This window comes from Phoca vitulina, unplaced genomic scaffold (genome assembly GCF_004348235.1).
Source record: "Phoca vitulina isolate PV1807 unplaced genomic scaffold, GSC_HSeal_1.0 scaffold38, whole genome shotgun sequence".
NCBI lineage: Eukaryota > Metazoa > Chordata > Mammalia > Carnivora > Phocidae > Phoca > Phoca vitulina.
In genome coordinates this window covers 9,885,065-9,908,254 of record NW_022589741.1, presented here as the reverse complement: position 1 = coordinate 9,908,254, position 23,190 = coordinate 9,885,065, and the positions used below count along the sequence as shown (strand labels likewise).

Genomic DNA, 23,190 nt, shown 5'->3' with positions numbered 1-23,190 from the left:
CCTCCCAAAACATCTGAGCAGCCCCAGATAATGCCTAACAAGTCCAATTTCTTCCACTGTATGGGTAACGGGGTGACTGACTCTGCCCATCGTGTTAGCAAAATGCTCGGGTGCATCCCAGTGGTCTGGCTCTCTTACCACGGGCACGTCAATGCAAGCGAAGCCAGCTACTTTTTGAAGGGCAGAGGAGGAGCATGGGGTTAGAACCGGGTGGGGAGCACATGGTGATTTGAACAATCTGATGCAAGCTTCAGGAGGTACTTAGACATCTTCCTCTGCTACATCATTTTCAGGGAAGAACAACAACAAAATGCAACAGGTAGCAGATGTGCAGAAACTCCTCTGTAAACCTAGCATAATGCTTTTAAAAAAAAACAGTGTTTAAAGAAAAGTGCTCCCAAATATTTTCATACTGCCATTAGAAAGGGGCAAACATCCTCGTGAAGCGGCACAAGCGGACCCGTGAATGGTAAAATGTCTGGAGGTCCCGCTTTTTCCAGTCACCAAACCTTCCTCTTCCACACAGAGTGGTTGGTGGCATGGCCGTGGTGGTCCTGACAGGTTCTTCCAAAGGGGGCACTGATCATTCTCAGAGGAACTGGGCATTAAGCAAACTTAATTTTGTGTGTGTGTGTGTTCAAGTTCCTAACAGAGCAAAAGCAGAGTCACTGCAGAGAGAAGCAATGAGACAAAGGTGTAGGACGCAGAGCAGCCTCCCAAGGTCGCTGCAGGTCCAAGCAATGGGCGCCCAGAGGGAATGTGGTTGTTTAAAAACAAATGTGGCAGTGGGGATGTCCCAGTGACGGACGTCCAAGGTGAGATGTGTGACGACAGACACAGGAAGGGGAGGGGGGAGAAGGAAAGAGAAGGTAGAGACAGAAACAGAGAAAAAAAAAATAGATAAAAAGAAAAAAAATTAGGTCAAATATAGAAAACACAAGAATCAAAGGTTAATTCAACTTAGTAAATTAAACTGACAAAGGTTAGAGAAGAGTTCAGTACGGTATTACTCCCGTAAGGCCAGTTCCGAAGCTCAGCAAGGCCAGAAGCAGCAGAGCAGGGTGGACTCGGGGGTTAGGGGTCAGCGAGCAAATGAAATTCAGGGGAGAGAACAGAGCCTCTGCAGTGAAATACAAGAGTGTGATTAGGAGAGTGTTACCTCTGACTAAGGTCAGGCCTCTTAGGAACAGTCAACGAGCCTATCCACAGCCTCCTAGCCTCCAGAGCTTTCTACGCGTAGCGGGTGAGATGCACCGTGAGCATCTCAGTGATAGGTCGGACTCCTCCTCCTCGGGCGCCACAATCCCCCCCCCACGCTGTTCAAGACAAACTAGTCTGCGCCCCTCACCTCCTGCCACCCTGCTGACCACAGAATCCCACCATGAACGCACATCTTGAAATTCGCAGGTTTTGTACACAGGGCCCAACACCATGGCCAGGAGAGTCCAACCAAGCTCAGAGCCACCTCCTCCTAAAATGCATGTGGTAGAGCCACCGAGCCCTTGTGGGTGAGGTGAGCCGTCCCTTCAACCCTCTCCGGCTTCCCTGGGCACCTGCGGGCTTAATGAGAAGGACTCTGACATCTCTGCCGGGCAGGACCCTGGAGGACAAGGTCTCCTATTTCTAGATCTGACTCACAGGGTCCCCAACTGCTCCAACCCCACCGGCTGATGCTGGGGGCAGCACTCAGCACGTGACTGCAGCGTGTCCAAGCGACCTGCCTGTATTGCTCAGGCCAGGCAACAGGTGCCGTCGGAACTCTCTCTCGCTGGAAAGGGGTGACTCAAGCCTGTCACTCCCCCACCTCCTACATGTCCCATAAAGGCTGAGCAGAACCAGACACACTCCAGACTGTCGATTTCAGTGAAAAATGGGCCAAAGAACACAGAGAAGGGGCACGGATGGGGGGGCTACCTCTGGACATGGTGCTAAGCAGTAGTGAGAACACTTGCAGCCACGCCCAGGGGCCTTGCCTTCACTGCTGCCCATGTGCACTAAGGGGCCTCCCTGACAATGCAGAGGGTAGGACCAATGGCCGTGTCTCCTCTGTGGTTTAAGACCCACCTGCCAGCTCCCTGGAGGCCCCCACATGTCTGTCAGACACACACATTCATGCACACTCAACCATCGGGAACCACACACCGGTCTCACTTTGTTGTTTCCCTAACCGACTCGCGCACACGCAGGCCCGTGTCCTAGGCAGCCATACCCTTTCTGGTCTCCCTGCTGCTGGGAGGCGCTATTGTGATAACTGAGCAGAGCGCCCAGGCAAGCATCAGAGACAGGACAGGCATGACGGGGCCACACCAAGGCAGCTGGGAGACTGGGACATCTTCCTACCATGCTTGAACACAGCACAGAGTTTACGGGGCCCCTTTTCAACAGGCTGCAGCTATATGGTGTATGTCCCCCTCTCCTGCCTGTGGCTGGCACTCGGCTGATCTAGAAAAGCACAGAGCGGTATTGAAGATCGCTTTCTGCTCTGAAAGTTTGGTCAATGAGGAGACTAACCATCAGCGGCAAGGGGGCTGGGCCAGCAAGCAGAACTCTCCCTTTGTTCCCACACTTGAGTTGGTCCTGGATCCCTAGAGACAGGTCTGCGTCTCCTAGGAGAAGCGCTCCCGACGCGGTCTCCAGCAGACTGGACTGCCTTTCACGGATGGGGTTTGTCAGCGTCCCCTTTCTCCACTCGCCCTGTTTCAAGCGATTCAATTTAATCTTTGTTGCAGTGGAGAGGCCCTTGGAAGATAGGATTTTTCACTAACCGGGCACCGTCTCTTCCTTCTCTTGGGGTCCCCACAGAGAAGAGATCTGGACCATGATTGTGCAGTAAGCAAGCACCAAATAGAAAGCGCTTCAAAACAATTAGGTGGTCCTTGTATGAAATGGCAGAGGGTAGATAAGGTCTCAACAAAAGATCCTTACTCAATCAGCCGCGAAGGCTTGGCTGGAGCTGGGTTTTTCCCATCTGAGGGCTCCCACGGACTGGCTTAGCATCAGTCCTTCAGGGCTGAATGACACAGGACCGTTGCCCCAGGATGCTTGGCCAAGCCTTCCTGGGGGTCCAGTACATCTCAACCCACTGCACAGGTAGGTACAAAGCAAAACTAAGCTTTGCATGGGCAACCAATCATGAGGATGGCTGGAAGCAAGCAAGTTGTCAGGGGCTGTTCAGGCACATTAGGAGGTGCAGCACTGTGCATTAATTCGAAGCGGGAAACTCACAGAAAGCAGAGGCGGTCATACCTGGGATGGCCGTGGGCTGGGCCGAGGTCCTGAACACAAAATGAGCCGCCTTGGACTTGCCCTGCTGGTTCTCAGCCACCACGTAGACCTCATACTCAGCATTCCAGTCCAGGGACTTGAGCATGACGTGGTCACTGCCAGACGGGAGCCGGATCTCTGGTTTCCACTCGGAGGAGAGCTTCTGGGAGAAACCGGCAGGAAGGACACAAGACACCGGGAGAGTTTAGATGAAAACGCTGGTGAGACCGGCTAAGGGGAAGAGCTTCAGGGAGTCACTACTATTGGTGCAAAATAATACAAATAAAAACCGATGATAGGACAGGGTGTTCATTCTTTACCAGCCTGAAAACCCCTAAGGATGGTGCAGGTCAGGAGGTCAACCTCGCATTTTGCAAGCACGGTGGCAGGTAGCAGAGGGCCAACGGTCCAATGTCCTGTCCCATCGCCGTCAGGGCACCCAGGGACCCAAGCACATTCTGGAATGCTTGGGCACATGGATGCCCCGGAAGAGCCTTACAACGAATACGCTTCTTGTCCTATTTCAGGATGTTGCTCACACTTAGCTGTGGGACTCACCTCCCTGACACGGGAACACTGCATAGATTCGTTTTATTAACAATAAAAACTACTATTTGTTGAACACCTACTATGCGCCCAGCCCCGTACTAGCGGCTTTCCACAATTTTCTCAGTGCATCCCTACAAACAGCCCGTGAAGGGTTTTGTCAGGCTGCAAGTTCGCTTGGCTGGCCCTATGTCACCGGTAGCCCGGTTTTAATCTAAAACAATTCAAAACAAAGAAATTCAGCTGTCTATGTCTTCTCTTTCTCTGAAAGGCTCCTTTCCTTGGCAAACTATAAAAGAGGCAACCGGAATATAAAGCAAATACTACGTTACACAAAAATACTAATAACATATAGTAATAGTATTTAGCCAACACTGAGTGTTTGAAGTAGAAGAGAAGACACGTAAGGCTGTTGAAACCCAACAGATCTCAGTGTTCTGTCCCCATTGTCTTTTTAAGGCAGACCTGCCTGGCATAGCCACTGTGGCTCTTCTGGAAAACTGACATCTCAGGCGGCCTCATCTGGGAGGTGTCTCCAGCCCCGGCTGGCATCTTTATTTTATTTTATTTTATTATGTTATGTTAATCACCATACATTACATCATAGTTTTTGATGTAGTGTTCCATGATTCATTGTTTGCGTATAACACCCAGTGCTCCATGCAGAACGTGCCCTCTTTAATACCCATCACCAGGCCAACCCATCCCCCCACCCCCCTCCCCTCTAGAACCCTCAGTTTGTTTCTCAGAGTCCATCGTCTCTCATGGTTCGTCTCCCCCTCCGATGTCCCCCACCTTCATTTTTCCCTTCCTTCTCCTAATGTCCTCCATGCTCTTAGCAGTGATTATGGTAGTTATGGGGCGGGGGAGGGGGAGGTCCCATGTGTCAGGCACTTTTAAGGTTCTTTGCTTATATTATAACTGATCTTCACCATAACTCGAGAAGCTATTTTATTCCCACTTTACTGATGGAGAAATGGAGGTTTTTGGAAGACTGGGTGACCTATTCAGGTCACACGCTGGTAAGTGGTAGAGCCGAACCTGGATCCCACGTCTGTCTGGGCCACATCAGCCTAATGAGGGCCAGAGACGGCCCACCCGACCACGCTGTCCACTTCCTGTGGGCTGTGCTGGGCCATCGCTCAATCCTGGTATCCTGTTCCACAGTGAGGAAGCCACAGGGACCTCTCATCAGTGGTGCCTCTAGGTTGGGCCTCAGGGAAGTCCACAGAGGCACCTCCTCCAACGTCAGCCTCGTGTCTGGCTTCGCAATTAATTGGGGAAGGGCTGAGTGGAATGAGAGGTCTGCCCACCCACTGGGGAGTGTGCCTGGGAGGGTCTGTGCTGTAGTGACTCTCCATTAAGCCTAACCAGGCAAGGGTTCACACACCACTTCAGTAGGGGCTGATCAAAAGAGAAGGAGTAAGTCAATTTCCTTGAAAAATCCTTTCTATTTGAGGAAAGAAAACTGCTCTCTGGTTCATTATTTCCTACGGTAAGCAACCTGAGCAAGAGGCTATTCCCAGTGCTCAGACACTGCCTCTGGATCTCTCAGCAATTGATTGTGGTTGGCAGTGGCCAAGTGTCATTCTAAAACCAAAGAAAGTGAGAGTGATTCTCATCTTGGGGCCTGGAGATGAAAAGCAGATGACAGAAATCTTAGGTGGTGAGCAAGCCGGGAAGAAAGGGTTCAGGGCCAAGCTCACTGTGAGCAGGATTAGACCAGCTCAGGGAGGGTCCGAGGGGCAGGTGGGAACGACCATGGTTTGGGATGGTAAGGCAGCCTAAGGCAGGGGCAAAGAGCCCAGAGTCTTCAGACAGACCTGGGTTCAAACTCTGCCCACCCAGCTGTGAGGGACCATGCATTATTGACCGAGTACGTTACTTCCTCTGTGAGGGGCCGATAAGCCTAAGGCCAACTTCACAGGATTCTCATGGGGAAACAAAGTACACGATCGCAGTGCCTGGCCCATAATACGCACTTGATCAAACGTACTGATTATGAGATATCAGTATATTATCTGCAAAAAGTACCAGGGATTGGCAAAACCACTTTGTAGAAACGTTCAAAAAGTAGAGCAATCGATCACGATGGGAGTTTGCCGCCACCACAATCATTTTAGAGGTTTCAAAATGGTCCCGGTGTGGACACGGCCTGATGGCTGTAGGTCAAGCTGGGGGTTGAAAACTCTGACCAGGGCCCCCGAGCCATCTGCAAGACCCAGAACGACTCTGCCCCGCCTGGGCTTTGCACACTGTTGCCCGAACAAGGTGGGTGTCAGGGTGGCAGAAGTGGGGGTGAGGACGGGGCGGGAGCCCCGGAGCCACTCACCGCTCGGTACTTGACCAGGTAGTGCCTGATGGGGGAGCCGCCGTCATCCTGCTTGATCAGGTTCACCTTAATAGAGTTTCCGTCCTCTCCCATCTGCCCTTCGAGCTTAGGTGCGCTGGGTTCCCCTGAAACAGCCAGTTAATTCATGTGACATTTTTGCCCACAAAAGGAAAATCTAATCCATCAGCATGGGATGTAGTGATGGGGCGGGGCTGGGCTTTTTTCTTGCTTTCTCAGAAATTCAAATGGTTAAAAAGCAATAAATATAAAACTTCAGGTTCCAGTTAGATGCGTCAGACTTAGCCCCAAACGAAGTGCTTTTTGGGAATGTTCTGGGAAACCCTCCCTAATAGCACAGTCCTTTTACCATTTTAGAAACAGGATTTTATTTTTTTTTAATGTCTCTCACTAGTGCTTGCATTTCCTTTTTGCCTGCTCTTACAACTGCAGATTTAACTTTGATGAGCCTGATACATTTTGAGGAACAGCCTGAAATATGGGAAAATGTGTGTAAGTGTTTAAGGAGAAAACTTACACCCATAAAATAATTCTTCAAAACAGCCAGTTTCTTCCCTGGATATATGATTCATCCTGGGGGCCTGGGGGACCCACATGCCTAGTAGGGGTGGAATGACACTGCATTCTTATGACCCGCTTTCCATGAATTAAATTCCGTTACTTAGATTCATTTAAAAACGTGACAACTTTCCAGTTGTGCTTAAATAAAGCACAAGATGCCAGGGCCAAGTCTCCCGCAAGCATCCTGCATTTATGGCTCAACCACCTGAGTGATAATCCTGGGCAACTTGTTTAAACTGACAATCATTAAAGTCTTTTTGTTTGCGAGAAGAGAGAAAAAAAAACGTCTTCAGGGTTTCTCAACAGAGAAAAGTCGATGTCTCTATTTGCAGTATATGCTCGGCTTGTGAATCCAAGGGAGAGAAGGAAGACGGTCTTGTACGGGACAAACTACCAGGGCTGGGATGGTTCTTCCGTGAGGAAGATGCTGAGTTACTTCAAGAGAAACTATGTCATTAGTGGATACTGGAAGCAATGAGGTGAGAGAATGTTTGAGAGAAGTTGAAATGAAGATTTAATGCACTTGGGGATCCTGCACTTCCTCCGAGGACATATCTGTATGTCTAGTTCATGGCCTCGGACAGAAACGTGGGAGAGCCTATACAACAGTTACCCCCTCGGTGGGTTGTCCTGGCTTGTTTGCTGGAGGACAGAATCACAGACATGTGACCGGAAACCCAGAAAGGTTTGTCACTAGGCTTCGGACCTCATCATCCCGAAGCGTACCGTTGACCATTTGTGACAAGGCTGCTGGCAAAGCCATCCAGCCCACCCTCTTCATTCAGCTCCTCTGGGCACCTCTCAACGGCTGCTCGTCCCGCTCCTCTCTTTGAGACAAGAGGGAACCAGAGACGGAAAGCTAATGGACAGCCCTTGCTACTCGGCCTGGACCTGCAGCACACACACCACCTGGAGCTTGTTAGAAATGCAGATTCCATTTTAACAAGATCCCAAGGTGATCTGTGTGCACATTTAAGGTTGAGAAGCCACGGTGAAGGGGACGCATGGAAGCTGCAACTGGGAGGATGCATCATCTTAATGTCTGAGAGAGAAAGTATTTAGAAAAAGTTGTGCTTGTGGTTTGTTTTCCCCAATCAGTGATTAAGGAAAAAGAAAAACAAGAATTAAAAAAGACAAGAACAGGTTTTAGGCAAAGACTTGTCCTGTTTTCGTGCCGCTCTCTAGCCACTGGGCTCAACTCCTCAGTGGAGAACATTTAGGAATTTGGTTTAGATGATGTCATGATGTCAAGGCGGGCACACTTTTCAAATTCTTTTGGACTGTTCTCAGTCTTAGACAGAAGTTTAGTAATGTCTTCTATCGTTATAAACATCCTGTGCTACGAAGAAACTCAAACCAAGTGGAGGCCATGTGAGAACCGAGCAGGTCTGTGCAGAGTCAGCAGTGCTGAACAAATGGGATCACGAGGCACAGCAGAACTTTCCAATCCTCATCTCTGAAGCAGGGTGACCAGCTCATCCTGGCTGGCCTGGGCCTTTCCAGGTGTTAGCGCTGCAAGTCCTGCATTCCAGAAAACCCTTAGTCCCAGGCACACTGGGATGGTTGGTGGCCTGAGACTGAATGGGGATGGGCACCAATGATGACTTCCGTGTTCAAAACTGCGACACTGACCCTGTGACAGTCTATCTGCCTTAAGAAGGAGGGGAGGAGGCGGGATCGGTGGCCCTTCCAACACACTCACCGGGCAATGACCTAGTCCTTCCCCCAAGGCCTTTGCTTTGGGGGGAATATCTACTTAGAAGAGGTGCTCGCTTTCATGTTTGTGGGGGTCCCTGTAAAACTGAATGCTTAGACAGGTCTCTGCCTCACTATCCACAGATGCAGAATAGGGGCCCTGGGCTAAGTGTTCTCCAGGGTCCCCTGTCGTTCTGCCAGCGTGGTGACCCAATGACAGTCACTGCATTAGGACAAACTATCCAAGAACACCTTGGCTATTTTCACAACACTGTGAAAGACTGATGCAAAATAAGGATGTCCTGCCAATTTCAGGGCAATGTACCCCAAGATCAGTAATTCCACATCTCTAGGGCACAGGGTTGTCCGTTCAGATAGAATAGAATAGAATCGGAATAGAATCGGAATCATAGAGAAATCACTGAAAACCATACCACGGTTAGAACACAGTTCTAACACTGACCAAAGCTGGAACGCTATCTGTTGCTTACATTTTATCAGAGTGATGACCACGTTATTCTGACATGTATGTCAGAATTCTACTTTCTCGTAGAATTTAGAGCATATCATGTAATATTTAGGTGTATCACTTCAAGTGCTTTAACTATAATTTACTCAACAAACGTTTACCGAGTATCTACCCTCTAGGTACCAGGTAGTCACTTAGGCATTGGCGTCTCAAAGGTAAACAAGACAAGGTTTTGTTTGCCAAATGAAAAAAAAAAAAGCCTAGTTATGATCAATTCTTTTAAAAAAAATGGCGGGGCCCTCGTATAGAAACGTAACCCTTCCTGTGACAGTGTTTCTTCAGGAAGATTCTCATCAACCAGCATCAGAGGGATTCTGACCCACTTTGTAAGGATGGAACTTGCTGTAGTCACATAAAGGTGTAGAAAGAGCAATATTTGTTTAATGAATTCTTAGCCATCTTCAAATGTTCACCGTTTGTCAGTTTTTCTAAAGATTATGAATAGGCTAAAGAAACTGCTTCTTGAGCTCTCGGCAAGCAGGCGCTCCAGCCACGCCTGGCCAGGGAGGGGCCGATGCTGGAGAAAGGGGGCCTTGGCATTCGGGAGGCTCACTGCTTTACTGAACACATTAGGAGAGGAAATTATTTAGAGGGTCCCAATGTGCTCTCTGTTCTGAAATGGCTGCTCTGATTGAAATCATTATGGGTAATTTCAGCAAAACCAATATTGTAATTATTTGTAAATGTTGGTTTGAAATTCAGCAGCAATCGGCAGGTTGCTCCAAGAATACCCCTGGGGTTAATTACACCTTCTGAATTTAGCTTCAGCCATGAGTCAAATTCCGCCCCCCCAGATATTTTATGTAAAGACTAAAAAAAACCCAACATCACCTTAAAAATAAACCTTGCCGATAACAAATATAAAATATTAGGCAGCTCTGGTATTTGCTAGAAGAATGTAAATCATGTGTGTAAGAAAATAAGAAGGTACCACAGAGACCGCATACAGTCAGAAATGTTACAGACAGGTCCTATAAATTCCCCTTAGAAATCGTTATTGAAATGTGTATTTCTGGCCTTGAGGATTGTAGGTTCTTTGTAATTTTTGTGCTATTGTGCCCTAAAATTGGAGTTGGCTTCATGTCCTTTCCTTCGTCAGCACAAGCCCTGGGGTCAGAAAGCTTACTGCTGGATATCTGAATTCCACAATGAAAATTATAGCAAGCCCAGGGCGTTTGGACAGCATTTGTAAATTTTAGAAGGAAAACAATATTCTACTTAACTCAAAAATGCCCAATTACCAAAATTATCCTATCTTCTGACTCAAGCGCTGAGGGAGGCCTGACCCACACTCCTTCCTCATCCACTTTGCTGTCCCCGCCCACAGGGGTCTGCACAGAGTTTTGGGCATCTGAGTACAAACCAGTAATGGATGTAGGGCTTGCATTAGACTCTCCCCCTTTTTCTACCAAATGGGATCGTCTGGCATCACAGGTACTGTTACTTTGTGTATCCTAACTCCTGTTCCCTTCCCTGGATTACTTCTTGCGAGCCATTTGGAAAGAACTTGAAAGGTACACATGCCTTTTTGTTACTTGTTTAGAAGAGCCCAAAATGTATGATTTGGCTGTTCAAATATGCAGCCCATTAGATCTTTCCAACTCAGGAGCGTTGGAAATTACAAGAGGTTAGAAGTTTGGTCCTTAGCGGATGGGCAAATTACCTAAGGGAATCAGGATGTGCAGTTATTAGCCTGCTAATTGTCCTTTCTGAGAAGGACAAGCTCTTTGCTGAACAGATGAATCCAATGTACCTTGGACCCCCCAACTCCCTGTGATGCCCCCTCTGATGGCCTACCTGGCTATCCTAGGGGTGCTGAGGGGGCTTTCTGACAGTCCCAGCGAGTGGCCGACACTGCCTGGATGGGTTTCAATTTGTCCTAAGCCTTGGTCCCCCAAAGCAGGCCTTGGGAGTCAAGTGTTCCTTTTCTCCTGAGCTCTTTCCTCTCTGTTGTTAAGAATTTGCTTGTGCTAGCCTGACCTGACTCTTTGCTATCCTGGTCATGGGCTCCAGGGAACGCTGGGGGACACGACGGGTGGACATGGCTCTTACAGAACGGACGTTTCGCTCTGAGGCCACGGTCATGGGGGCATCTGGCCTACGTGTCCCTTTTGAATCGGGTTCCTCGGGGATTACGAATGTGAGTGTGTGAGCTGGGGGGCGGGTGGGGAGGCCGATGGCAGCATGGGGCATGAATGAAACAGCAACAAATGAACTTTGACAGACTGAACCACAGAGATACCAAGTCCCTTCTCGTGGGTGTCATGAAAACACCAACAGCTTGGGGCGCCTGGGTGGCTCAGTCATTAAGCGTCTGCCTTCGGCTCAGGTCATGATCCCAGGGTCCTGGGATCGAGCCCCGCATCGGGCTGCCTGCTCCGCGGGAAGCCTGCTTCTCCCTCTCCCACTCCCCCTGCTTGTGTTCCCTCTCTCGCTGTCTCTCTCTGTCAAATAAATAAATAAAATCTTTATAAAAAAAAAAATAATAATAAAAAAAAAAGAAAACACCAACAGCTTAATTGATCAATTATCTTTGTTTCATCATCCTAAAAAGAAAATATGACCACGAAGGTGTGGCTTGTGGTTATGGGGCTGATCCAGGCTGAGGAAGTTAGGACCGAAACAACCTCCAACAATTCACTTGGCTCCTGTCTCCGAGGCTGCAAGGGGGTTTGTGCACATCTTCAATACTACTTCACGGACGTTAGATTGCTCATAAAGAAGTACGAGGCTCCTGAGAGGGCTCGGCCCTCACACCGCTAAGCCCTAGGGAACTGTACCCTTCGAGAGCCCCCGGCCTCTGCACCCAGGATTCAGGCCGATACGCGTCACTGCCTCTCTCTGCAGACCCTTCACGCTAGCTCTCTACCACCAGTGCAGGGAATCCTTTGGAATAAAGGCAATTAGAGCAGAACCCCTGGCGACAAGTCTGTGTCGACCTGCCAGAGACCCGTGGCAATCCAGACACACAGCTGTAAAAAAATAAAGGAGGGAGTGGAAGGGGTGGTTAGTGATGTTTTCAATCTAAGAAGGAAGAGTGGGTGTTAAGGAGTTTAGTTCCTCAGAATCAGCATGTCGTAGTAGGAGGGGCAGTGTCAGTAACTAAAGAAAAGGATCATTATGAATGGGTGGGGGGCGGGGGGTCCGTGCTCAGACATGCTGCACACTGACAGGGGCGCGGGGGGCTTCTCATCGCACACATGCTGGGACGGGCAGGGTGAGGGGGCCCATTTACACAGAGTCCTCACGGCTGATGGAGTCACTGGAGGAAGAAGCCGGGCCGTGACCCGGTGCCAGGATATTAAAAACAGACTTCGGCATGGGAGCATCTTAGCTCGGCTCAGCAAGCCCACTGCTGGGAGAGAGTCCCTGCTCGTCTAAACCTTCCTCAGTTAGGCCCCACTCACCTTAAAGCCGTACTCATGTCCAGAGAAAGGAGGCAATCATGTTCTTAACTAAGCTTTACTTCTCTCTCCCATAAATTTTATTGGCTCTGACCGCTCCATTCCCTTAAATTTTATTATTAAAGGCCATTTCCTGCTGCTTGCTGTTCATTTGAATAAGGAGTCCTCTGCTCGTCCCTTTGCAAAGGGCCAAAGAGCGTCTGTCACAGAAGGGAAATGTGGTTTGGTGAGGGGGTAATCATGCTTTCGAATTCCACAGGCGCTTCAGTGATTTTTTTTTTTTTTAGCACTGGCCACATTTTTACCAATACCCAAGGCCATTGCTAAGGTGTGTTTCTAGGGCAACTGCAGGAAACATCTTCAAACATTTCTTGCTTTGCTTAAAATGTCTGGAAGAGATCACTCTTCAGAGGTATGGATCAGTTTCAACCTTGTTCGTGGGGTGCTTTGCTTCATTCCTGAATTACAGCAAGACACAGAAATGACCAAAATTGTTTTTAAGAAAGAAACTAACGGGTTTCAACTCCACATCTGCTCAAACTTCAGATCTCATGGGGGGAAGATCCAGGTTTTTCCCTAGTACATTAGCCTCGGAGCCATCACCTCAAAAGAACGCGGTCCCCCCTTGGGGGAATAATGAAACCACAGTATTTTGGGTGAGACTTGGGAGTTTAGAAAACCTTAGGCTCCCAAAATTGTCTGCCCTAAGATGCACAGATTAGGTTGCCTTTTAAAGGCAGAACAAAGTTCTTAGCACATCTGATACTCCCCTGCTTTGGGCACACCCCGACTTCTTTTCATACAGTGTAAACACCAAACATCTTTTTGGAAATGGCAGACGGCTCTGACCCCAGACCTCGTCCAGGACTCTGGCTGTAAATAGGACTCAATAGGAGCACAGTGGCCACGCCAAGAAAGCTGACGTCCTTGGAGGTGGTCAGTGTGCAGGGCGAAGCGAGAGGGTAGCATCCACAGGGCTCACACGTGTGGGGGGACGAAACAAAAGGACAGACCAGGAACAGAGAACATGCATGCGAGACAGCTGTGGATGGTTTTGTCCATGTGGATGTCGCCCAGTCAGTTCCTCAGAGAAGTGAGGCCAAACGGGGACCCCTCGCATGCACGGGCACACTGGGTGGTTATTCGTGTTAGTCTGGCTTTTGTGATCAATGCAGCCGGTCTGTGTCTCAGGTTGTGATCTGACGTAACAGTCTTCAGTTAGAAGAGAACAGAATGCAGATGACTCCCAGGGCAGGTTTTGAATAGGTGTTTGATTTTACAGTGGGGAAGCTGTGAGCAGAGCTTCCTTTTCTCTTTATGGTAAGCGAGAAATGTTTTGCCAAGGTTGTGACAGTCACAATATTAACTAATTATTTTGTCACCACTCTGCGCTTAATTAGGCTATAATTTTATTTCCTTTGCTGTAAGGGTCAATCATGTGCTTCTTGATTACAAAGGGATCTCCAGTCATGGTAACTGCTAACTTCTGCTTTGATTTCCTGCCTCCCCGCTCCTGCCCAGGGGGAGGGTCACTCTTAAACAGTGACATGTCAACAATCCAAACTGCTTTAATTCCAAATTCTTAAATCTCTTGTTTCAGTAAGTCCTCAATTTGCATGAATTTTATGAAGCACTCTCATTGGTTTTGAGCAAATAGAACCACAGCAATTGATATATTTCTCTCCGTAGCGTTTCAGTGTTGCAAACAGATACAATTCACATTTTCACAGACATGACTCATTTTAGAGCAACTGTGGTTTTCAGGACTACTGGATAAAGTTAAACAACAATGTCGCAAAGGTAGTTTGCAAAACTGTTTTCTGGGAAATAATTTTTACGAACTATCTGGTAAAAATTCAAGTTTGCAAACTGTGCCGTGACAAATGTGGTTTTACTACAGACGGCAGTTTGCGGGGCCGCGTTTCTCGAAGCGAAATGTGGAACCAAAGGCTCTCATGGTATCACATCGTCATGTCAAGGCTGCAAAGAATGACGAATTCTAGAGGTGAACTGAGAACAACAGGAAATCTCTCAAATGGCTTCACTTGGGAAATCTGAGACAGGAAGAATGAGTGGGCCCTAGGTGCCAGGCTGTGGTCCCAGGTTTATTTCCCTAATCAGAACAAAGAGTTTTACCTTCTGTTCACCAGCGTGGACGACATCATCAGCACCATGCAAGCCACATGACAAAGTCACATGATACGCACGCACATGATTGGTTGAAAGGAAAGTGGAGGAGGTCACATGGAAAATACAAAAAAATTAAAAACTGATGTAAACAATGGGCAGGGAGAAAAAATCAACAACAAAATCACAGACTAAATAAAAGGAGAAATCAAATTAAATTAGCAGCATATATAGGAAACATTGGGAGGACAGTCAAACTGCCCGGAAATAGAAGGATAATAAATCATAAAGAGCATTTGGTTAACGACACCAATAAGCATTAGATACAGCCGCAACACTGCATATTAATACATCAAGGAGCATGTACACTTGTTTGGAAATATAGGGAGGTGTTTCTGTCAGGACCCGGATGTCAAAGTCAATCCAGGAGACTGTTGAAGGAAAAGAAAAAAAGCAAGTTATTATTCACAGATTCCAAAAATGTCTCGGCATCCTCGGGAAACAAGGGCAATGAGAGAGAACATGGATCATGCAGGAAAAGTCCTAAGACTGTGTGCCCTGTAGGAACAAAATATTACATTACATTGAGAAAAGCCATTTCCTGTTTCCTGTGGTGCATGAGGAGACGGGGAACGGGCTGAGTAAGGTTTGCGGGATGCAGACCAGAGAAGGCAGTCCTGGCGGTCCTTTCTCACTTCCCTGTCCATCTACCCACATTATCCCGGAGCCCCCAGTGAGATACCAAAATTGAGACAACCTACAAAGGCGGAGGCCAGTGCAGAAGGGAACAGGTTTCCTTCTGGTGGTCGAGACAATGGCTCAGTCAACACTGAAGAACGAAACTGAACCCCTGGCCCCTGAGCTAAGACGCTGACATTGAACAAGTGCTTGGACATTTGTGGATACCTACCTCTCTAAACTTGTGGCTGTACTGATAAGATATGGATTTGACCTTGACAATTAAAGGCAAAGAGTTTTCTTATTTGGCTTAATCTACATTCCTTTTTGTCCTATGTTGTCTTTGCGGTCTAATCTGTTACTGAATGACTTGCCTGTCAAAAGGCATTTTGGGTTTCCCGCCTTAACTTGCATGGACCAGGGGAAGTCCAGGCTATTGCTGGTTGAAACTAAGAGAAGAAGGGCAAAGAGAGGAGGTGGAGGTACCTTTCTGCCCAAAGCACACCACTGTTTAAAAATAATGCAGGAGAAATGCTTTAGCCCAGCTACACATCCCTAGCCCCTGCGAGCTGATAGAACCTGTCCGTCCTATGTCCCACACCGCACAGGCTCGGACGTGTTCCAACCAATGGTGCCCTGCAGGGATGATACACAACTGATCGGTTTCTCTTTTGATCTTATCTAGGGCACCTTCATTCATTCATGAATTCATGATTAAAAATGGATCGACACACACACACACACACTAGCAAAAACAGGAGACGTTATTCGTTTTCAGTCCTATTGACCGGCTGATGATTGATGGATTTTTCTGCACTTCTAGCTACTCTGCTGTTCCACCGCACTCACACACGCTACCTTTTGCCTTATTGTATACGATTATGCTCATGCTAAATACAGGCTGCTGCCCAATTGTGACCGTCTTTCCTTATATCCCAGGATCCACTGGGACCTATAATTTGGGTCAGTAGTCAAATGGGTGCAAAAAAAAAAAAAAAAAAAAAGACAAACTTTCTTCTCTTTTGATGTCACTACTGGGCATCTTATCCGTGGACAGAAATGTCTGATATTTAAAAATTAAACATATGTCAGGAAGGAACACCCAATTCTTCCTTGACGAAAACTCTGGATTCTAGATTCCAGGGAAGACCAGTCTACCATGAGACATGTTAATATGACCCGAGCTGTGCAAATGCATTACGTAGCCTTCTCCGACTATGCCTCGCACACACACCGCCCCAAGCTGGAAGGCACAGGAGCATGGCTGTTCGAAGAAAAATGGGTTAATTGCATTCCTTTCCCAAATGCAAAACCAAACCAAACCAAACAAACAAAAAAAACCAAAAAAAAAACCAAACACAAAAAACCAAAACCACAAACCCATCCTCTGAGTGAAACCCATGCGAGCACAGTTCATTGTCACCCGCTCTGCTCTGCTGACAAAATGAAACCTCAAAAGCATCAGGAATTAAAATTCACTGCAGCACACACACACGCAGAGAACCCCAAGAAAGCAGACCCTCAGCTATGTTCTGCAGTAGAAAAAAGAACCATTTCATGCAGCACGCAGAACCAGGAAACTCTTTTCTTCTCTGTTCAATTATGTATCAGAAACCTTGGCCCAGGGAGGGGAGTAGGAGCTGGATTCCACACACCTGCTTTCTACCTTCTCCCACCGACCACTGCTCTGTGGACATAGGTCATTGTTTTCTGTGCACTCAGAAATATTATAAAACCTAACCCCCCCCAAGGCTGTGGACACCACTGTAAACACACACACACGTGCCTGTGCCCGGGGGCTCCTAGTTGACTTGGGACTTCAGGCCTAACCCACAAGCTCCCCTCATTAGAGCGTTATAAAGGCTAGCTTGGAACAGGTCACTGTTGTGATGAAGTGTAATGCTTTCCACAAGTCTGGTCCCGACTCTACCCTCTGCAGATGGATTCCAGCACTCTGATCTGGACTCTCAGCACACAGACTTGAGCAGGCCCGGCTACGCTTTCTGGGGCCGCCATTTTCCTAGCGCTGAGGAGGAGGACTGCGAGGAGGCCTCTCCTTTCCGGGGGTGCTCTGTGTACTCTTCATGCCCCCTGGGCCCTGCTGCGAGGCCCCACAAAGCAGGGCAAGCTGTCAGAAACGAGCGGCGGCTTCCCTCTCTGCTGCACCCTCCACCTCTCCCCAAGCAGCATTCTCTCTCTTCCTTCCCTTGTTCTCAGTCTTGGCTACTTGTGTGTGTGTGTGTGTGTATGCGTGCGCACGCTTCAGAGGGGAGGGACAACAAAGCTCGGAGGAGATGCTGTTCTTTTGTTTCCTTAGTGTTCCTCTAATCCTATTCTGTTTTTTTCACACGACGGGAAATTTGGAAAACTCTCTTCATGCAGAGTATTCTTCAAATAATCATCCCAGCCCTTTTGGTGGTGCTGGGTCTGTTCTCTTGGCCACGCAGACAGCATGCTTAGGAAACCACACCAGGAGAAGAGCCTCCATGCATTCACAACTGTTACTTCTAACACAAGGGACAACGATGGGCAGCACCGTGACCCAGAAGCCAGCTCTGCAACAAGCAGCAATCTGGCCAAGAGCCGCCATAACTCTGTACTCACTAGCCGGGTCTGTGGTTGTGAGGGCAGGAAGAGGCCAGGTTGCTATGGAAACATGAAGGGCAGACAGGGCACAGGAAGGTGAAGGAGAGAATGGAGATATAAAATATATTCGTAAGTAAATACATGAACGTATTTACACAGGAGTGTGTCCGTGTGCGTACGTAGATATATCTATATGGATACAAATATATATAGATATAAAGAAAAGAAAGAGTTGGTGAAGGGGATATTCTCTCACCGCCTTTTCCCCTGATTTATCAACAGAAATATGGATATTTTAAGGAAATTATCAGAGATTTTGCTGACAAGTTACTCTCATTCTGCAAGAAATGACATAACCCTCATTTATTCTTACCACAAATTCCGGCTACTACGTGCTGGGCACTGTGTTTTGTGTTTTTCATACTTAGTCTTTCATTTGCACAGATACCTACAAGAGAGGTAGACTCTATCTCTCATCAGAGAGATAAGGACTCTGTGGCTCAGGAGGTGGAGGGGCTCATTCAAGGCCATGGAGCTGGGCACTGAAGGAGCAGACATGGGATTCGAACCCAAGGCTGTCTCTGGTTCCCAAGCCTCAATGCCCGCTGACACAGCCACAGCCTGGAAAGTACCACCTGGGGTGCTGGGCCTGTTGCTAAGCCAGAGAGAGCGATAGGACAGGGGGCTTCTGAGCCCAGGGCTGGGGTCCTCTCTGGAGGCTATGCGCAGAGCACAGAGCCCAGCAGCTCCTGAGCCCAGTGGGCGGCGCCACCCTGCCGGCCCCCTGAGCACCTGCTGCCCTGACACCTCGGGCCTCATGCAGCTGCCGTCTCCCTTTGCTCTCCCTGCCCCCCAAGAGCTGGGTTCAAAACCCCAGAGTTGCAGGCACAGCGCTCCCTCCTGAGTCCCCAGGGGAACAGAAGCGCAAGGCAGCCAAGTGAAGTAAGACCGTAAATGAGAGAGGCTCAGTCAGGAATAAAGAGGCCGGAGACCGACCAGACATCACTGCCAGGCTTAGCGGTCCTCCTTCGGGATGGGCAGACACAGCTTGCTAAGCTTTTTAGGGGGCTGGGTGGGGGGGAAGAGGGCGATTACTCATCCTCCTTCATGGAAGAGAAAGACAAGGCTCACTTGCGAAGGGTTAAATAACTTGCCGAAGCGCCTACCGCCGGGCACATCTGCAAGCAGACACTGTTTATTTTCCCGCAAATATTTACAAGACAAGTATGCGTTTACGGAGCAAGCAAGAGCTACAGGCCTCACTACCTAATTTCAATGTCTGAATCCAACTGTGCCAATTAAAATGAAGGGTGAAAACACAACACCCCAAACCATTTCTTATGACCCTGCAGAATAGATATTTTTCTTGGCAAATTCCTTTGGTTTCTCCAAATGTCAGCTCGGGTCCAGCCCACGAAGAATCCTGGGGACAGGGCTGGGCCACGCCAGCCTCGGGAAGCCTGACTGCAGGGTTTTCTGTCCAGAGCCATGCCTGTCACTTGCCTACTCTCTGGGGGGAGTGCTGCCTCCCATTAATCTGGGAGGCCCTGCGCCTATCTCTCTTCTCATTTGCTTCTCTAAAACCCGGCGCTGCTTTCTGCCAACAGAGTTGAATTATCACCTGGTGAAGGAGATAACATTACGCAGACCCACTGTGGCTGGTGGAAAGCAACCTGCAGAGAGATGGATGAAGAAAATGATACTCACTATCTGGAGGAGACAATGGAACAGGGGTGGAAGAGCTAGCAGGAGCCACTGAGGAAAGAAAAATGAAAGTGAAAAAAAAAAAAAAAGGGAAAAAAGCTCATTGAGGCACACAGACACTGAATGAAAAAATAGAAGAGCCGACCCGGGGGTGTCAGCAGACGAAGCTGAAGCTGGTTACAGTGAGGAGGAAGATGCCGTGCGTGAGGGCAGGCGGCCCGCGGACCAGCAGAGAGCTGGGCTCTCTGACTTCAAACCGGGAGCCCGTGTGCCTGCCAAGGCCCGCATTCAGGTCAGGGACTGGGCCAGGAGCAGCTACAGAGACCTCCAACCCTGCCTGAAACAAAGAGCCCATTCAGCAGGACCAGCTGCCTTCACAGGATCAGATGTCAGGAGAAAAGGGAACCTGGACCCCAGGTTAAGGTGAACGTGGGAAAAAGGAGGCTTTGGCTCTTCATGTGATAGATCTCTGTATTGCTTCTAGACAGGCCTATGTCTACACTCAGGGCACAGACTTAGAGCAAAGCCTGAATGCCTCACTCTCTAATCTCAACGTCCCAAAGAAACAGAAAGGACTCTCCCACTTGACATTTACTGCTGGGTGAGATCCAGGATTGCTGGGCATCTAGATCATACTATAACCATGGCTGCCCTTCAGAACCCTATAGAAGGTGATTCTCCGGAGGCTGCCGTGAGCGCGGAGACCAATGCAAATAACACTGAGTGTTAGTCTCGTGCTCTCTTGGAGGAAGGGAATGCTGAAGAGACTGCGACTGAATAAAGTAACACTAACCCAACTTTCTGCTTGGAGGACCGTTAGAAATGGTGCATCTGAGACATTCCGGACACTGAATAGATCTTTAGTTTTTCACTGGCAAATATTCAGAGGTTGTCCCATCAATAATCACAAAACAAAGTCTCGTTGAGAGCGAGATGAAAATCTGGAAGAACGTCACCGTATCTCCAACATTGCTTTGGCATACTCATAGTTCGGTCTTCCTTTTCTCTTCCAGATGAAGCATCAAGCATCTCATTAAAGCACATGAGTAGAGTGTCACTGGAATCAGAGCAAAGTGCCCACTGAACTCACTGTGAGCTCATCATGACTTGATGGTCTGGTTAATTCAGGGGAAAGTGTACCTCTTTCTCTTGTACTTTTTTGGCTTGAATTGTTTGCATCACTGCCCATATTACTCTGGCAAAAGGACAGAGTTTTATGTGTTTTAAACACAATATATTAGAATTATCTTAGATACATTAGAAACATAATATATTACACTTGCAACGTGCCATCAAGGGGGCATGATGTGAAGACAAAAACCTCAAGATGCCTCTTTGGAAAAGTAGACACTCCTTCATGATCTTTATCCCCTGAAAGAAACTGTCTATTTTGCTTCATGGTTCAGAAGCAAATGAAGAGGTGACATTCAGGCAATGAAATTCTGAAGGTACGTGGCTCAATCATGGAGGAAAGGATGCATAATCAACTGTCACCTCATGTCTTTAGGGCCTCAGCAGCTCTGATAGGGAAGCAGCCCCTCCCAAGGCAAACACAGCTTGTGAGCTTTCCACCTAAAAGCTTCATGACAACACGCAGACATGTGGCCTAAAAATACACGAAACAGGGACATTTTTCCAGGCTGGAGTTCTATTTATTTGTTTGGAGTCACCGCTTCCTCGTTACCTTCACACACATTTATGAACTGCACACAAAGGAATCTTCAAACAGGTGAGCCAGGCTTTCTGATATGGCAGCTCAGAAGCAGGACTCTTTGGGATATTTGTGGCTTTGGCTAGTTTCACCCGCTCATCCCTGCTTTGACATGGTCATGCCTCTGCATGTGGCTAAGTCTATTAAGGAACCAAGAAAGCAACCCCATTATTGGCACATCTCAAGGAACTTCAAGTGATAAACTAATGCAAGATGCACCGGCTCTCACCTACTGCCTCCTAACTGGGGCGGGCGGTGGGAGGTAGGGGCTGAGGGGTGGGGGCTGGGGGTTGTCTGGCAACAATGACTCTCTATTCAGTATGACAGCTTATTAAGCCTGTACCTTCTCCCCCTAGGTGCCCCTAGGGCCTAACTCCAGTGTCACGGGATCAGGCTGTGAATCTGTACCCCAACATCACAGGGGGAAAAGCATGGTCAGTGGGCGAGACGAGCCAATGTCAGAGACCAAAACCAACCTGGGCTCGGCTAAATGGATGGCTGATTTTATTTACCTGCTTTCAGACAACCTTTGTGCCTTCTGAGGACAGGGAGTGAGAACTCAGAGAAGTCCTTCCTAAAACGTGCCCTAACTTCCTAGTAGCAGTGAGTGAGTGTTGGCATGGCAGTGGTAGATGCTGGAGTCATCCTCCCAACTGGATCCTTCTTCAGGATGGGTCTAGATACCCCCCTGCGCTAGGCCCTCACTTCGGCCCCTCTAGGAAGGTCACAAGGGTACAGGAAAGACCGTAATAACCAACTTTAGTAAGAGTATGATGTTCTGTGTATTTCCCTGGCTCTTAACCCGCTCAAGTTCTTGACAAAGGCACACAGTGATAAGGCTCTGCCACAATTTTCCTTATTTAGAAGAAGTTTGATTTTTTAATCCTTTAGGCCATAACTTTATTAGATGATTGAGAAAACTGACTTTGCATGTCATTAGCATGACCTACTAGCAATGGACAGCTGACTGCTCCATTTTCCAGAGGGGTTCTTGGAATCCTGGTGCAGGGAACAAGGTCCTGGAGGTCTCTCTTTTTTTAAATTAAACATTGAGTTCTAAAACATAGCATCTGCTTAAGAAATTCTCACCTTTGTAAGGGCTGAACTGACAATGAGTGAAAACCACAGATGGGCTTTGAAGTCGAAGACCCAGTTACTCTGATTCAGTACTCAGACCCCAGGTCCTGGTTAGAAACTCAAAAGGAAGCCTCATCTTGGCCTTCCTCTCTGTCATATACCTAAGCCACCATTCCTTTACTGATAAAATCCAGAAGCATGGAAACCAAAGCTCAGATTAAGGATCCAGGAGGAAGGTGTTCTCAGGGTCAGAGGTGCTCCTTCTGAGTTCACTCGGGGCAGAGCTGCCGCCCAGAGCAGACAGCTGTCAGTCTTGACCTGACAACGCCAATCCCCAATCCTGACTCCTTCCAGAACCGGTTCATTCAGGAACCAAGTCTGCTGAGATCATGGATTTAGCACTTGCTCAAAATCTCAGAACGCCTACACGGAGCTACTTAGTTTCTGCTGTTGCTGCAATATTTCTGAATAAATTTTAAAAAGATAAGTTTCCCTGAGTGCCTTTCAGGAGCTGGGAGCTTTTTATGAAAAGAGTGTGCAGTTTTCTGAATACCTTTTCTTCCGAGTCTCTCCGGGTAACACTCCCCTTCACTATTCTGAGCTCAGCCCAGGAAGCGAGAGGCAGGGCTTGGCAGGAGTGATGCTTGGGGGCATCTTGCAGGCCAGGTCAGACCCGTTTGGGCCCCCCCGGAGCAGCGGGCCAGGTTCCTGTGACCCTTGCTCTTTATATTCGCTATCTATAGCTTACATGTCCTTCCCATGGAGAATCTCCCCTCTCTTATGCTTGACGGTGAAGTTACTCAGGGGCCGGTCATTCTTTCCCAAACATGGACTTGCACTTTGCAAGAACCTAGTGCTGAAGAACAGAACTGACCGGAAGTGGGGATTTAACTGCCCAGCAGCAGCCTGCAGGATGTACCTGTGACTCAGAACCAAACCTCATGCTATTCTTTACAAT

The 23,190-nt window shown here is 48.2% G+C and overlaps 1 protein-coding gene across 19 annotated transcripts in view; it reads right to left on the bottom strand.

Moving 5' to 3' along the window:
* The window catches only part of NCAM1 (neural cell adhesion molecule 1), a 297,913-nt gene that overhangs the window by 14,390 nt on the left and 260,333 nt on the right, over nt 1-23,190 (bottom strand). For 4 of the 19 annotated variants that reach the window (XM_032428164.1, XM_032428167.1, XM_032428170.1 and 1 more), the window contains 3 exons: nt 21,499-21,501; nt 6,143-6,267; nt 3,247-3,427 (listed from right to left, as the gene is read on the bottom strand). In XM_032428164.1, the coding sequence (XP_032284055.1) occupies nt 3,247-3,427; nt 6,143-6,267; nt 21,499-21,501 (309 nt within the window). Of the gene's footprint in view, nt 1-6; nt 726-3,246; nt 3,428-6,142; nt 6,268-21,498; nt 21,502-23,190 lie in introns of those variants that run through there. The other 15 variants (XM_032428166.1, XM_032428168.1, XM_032428173.1 and 12 more) reach the window with 7 other exon arrangements.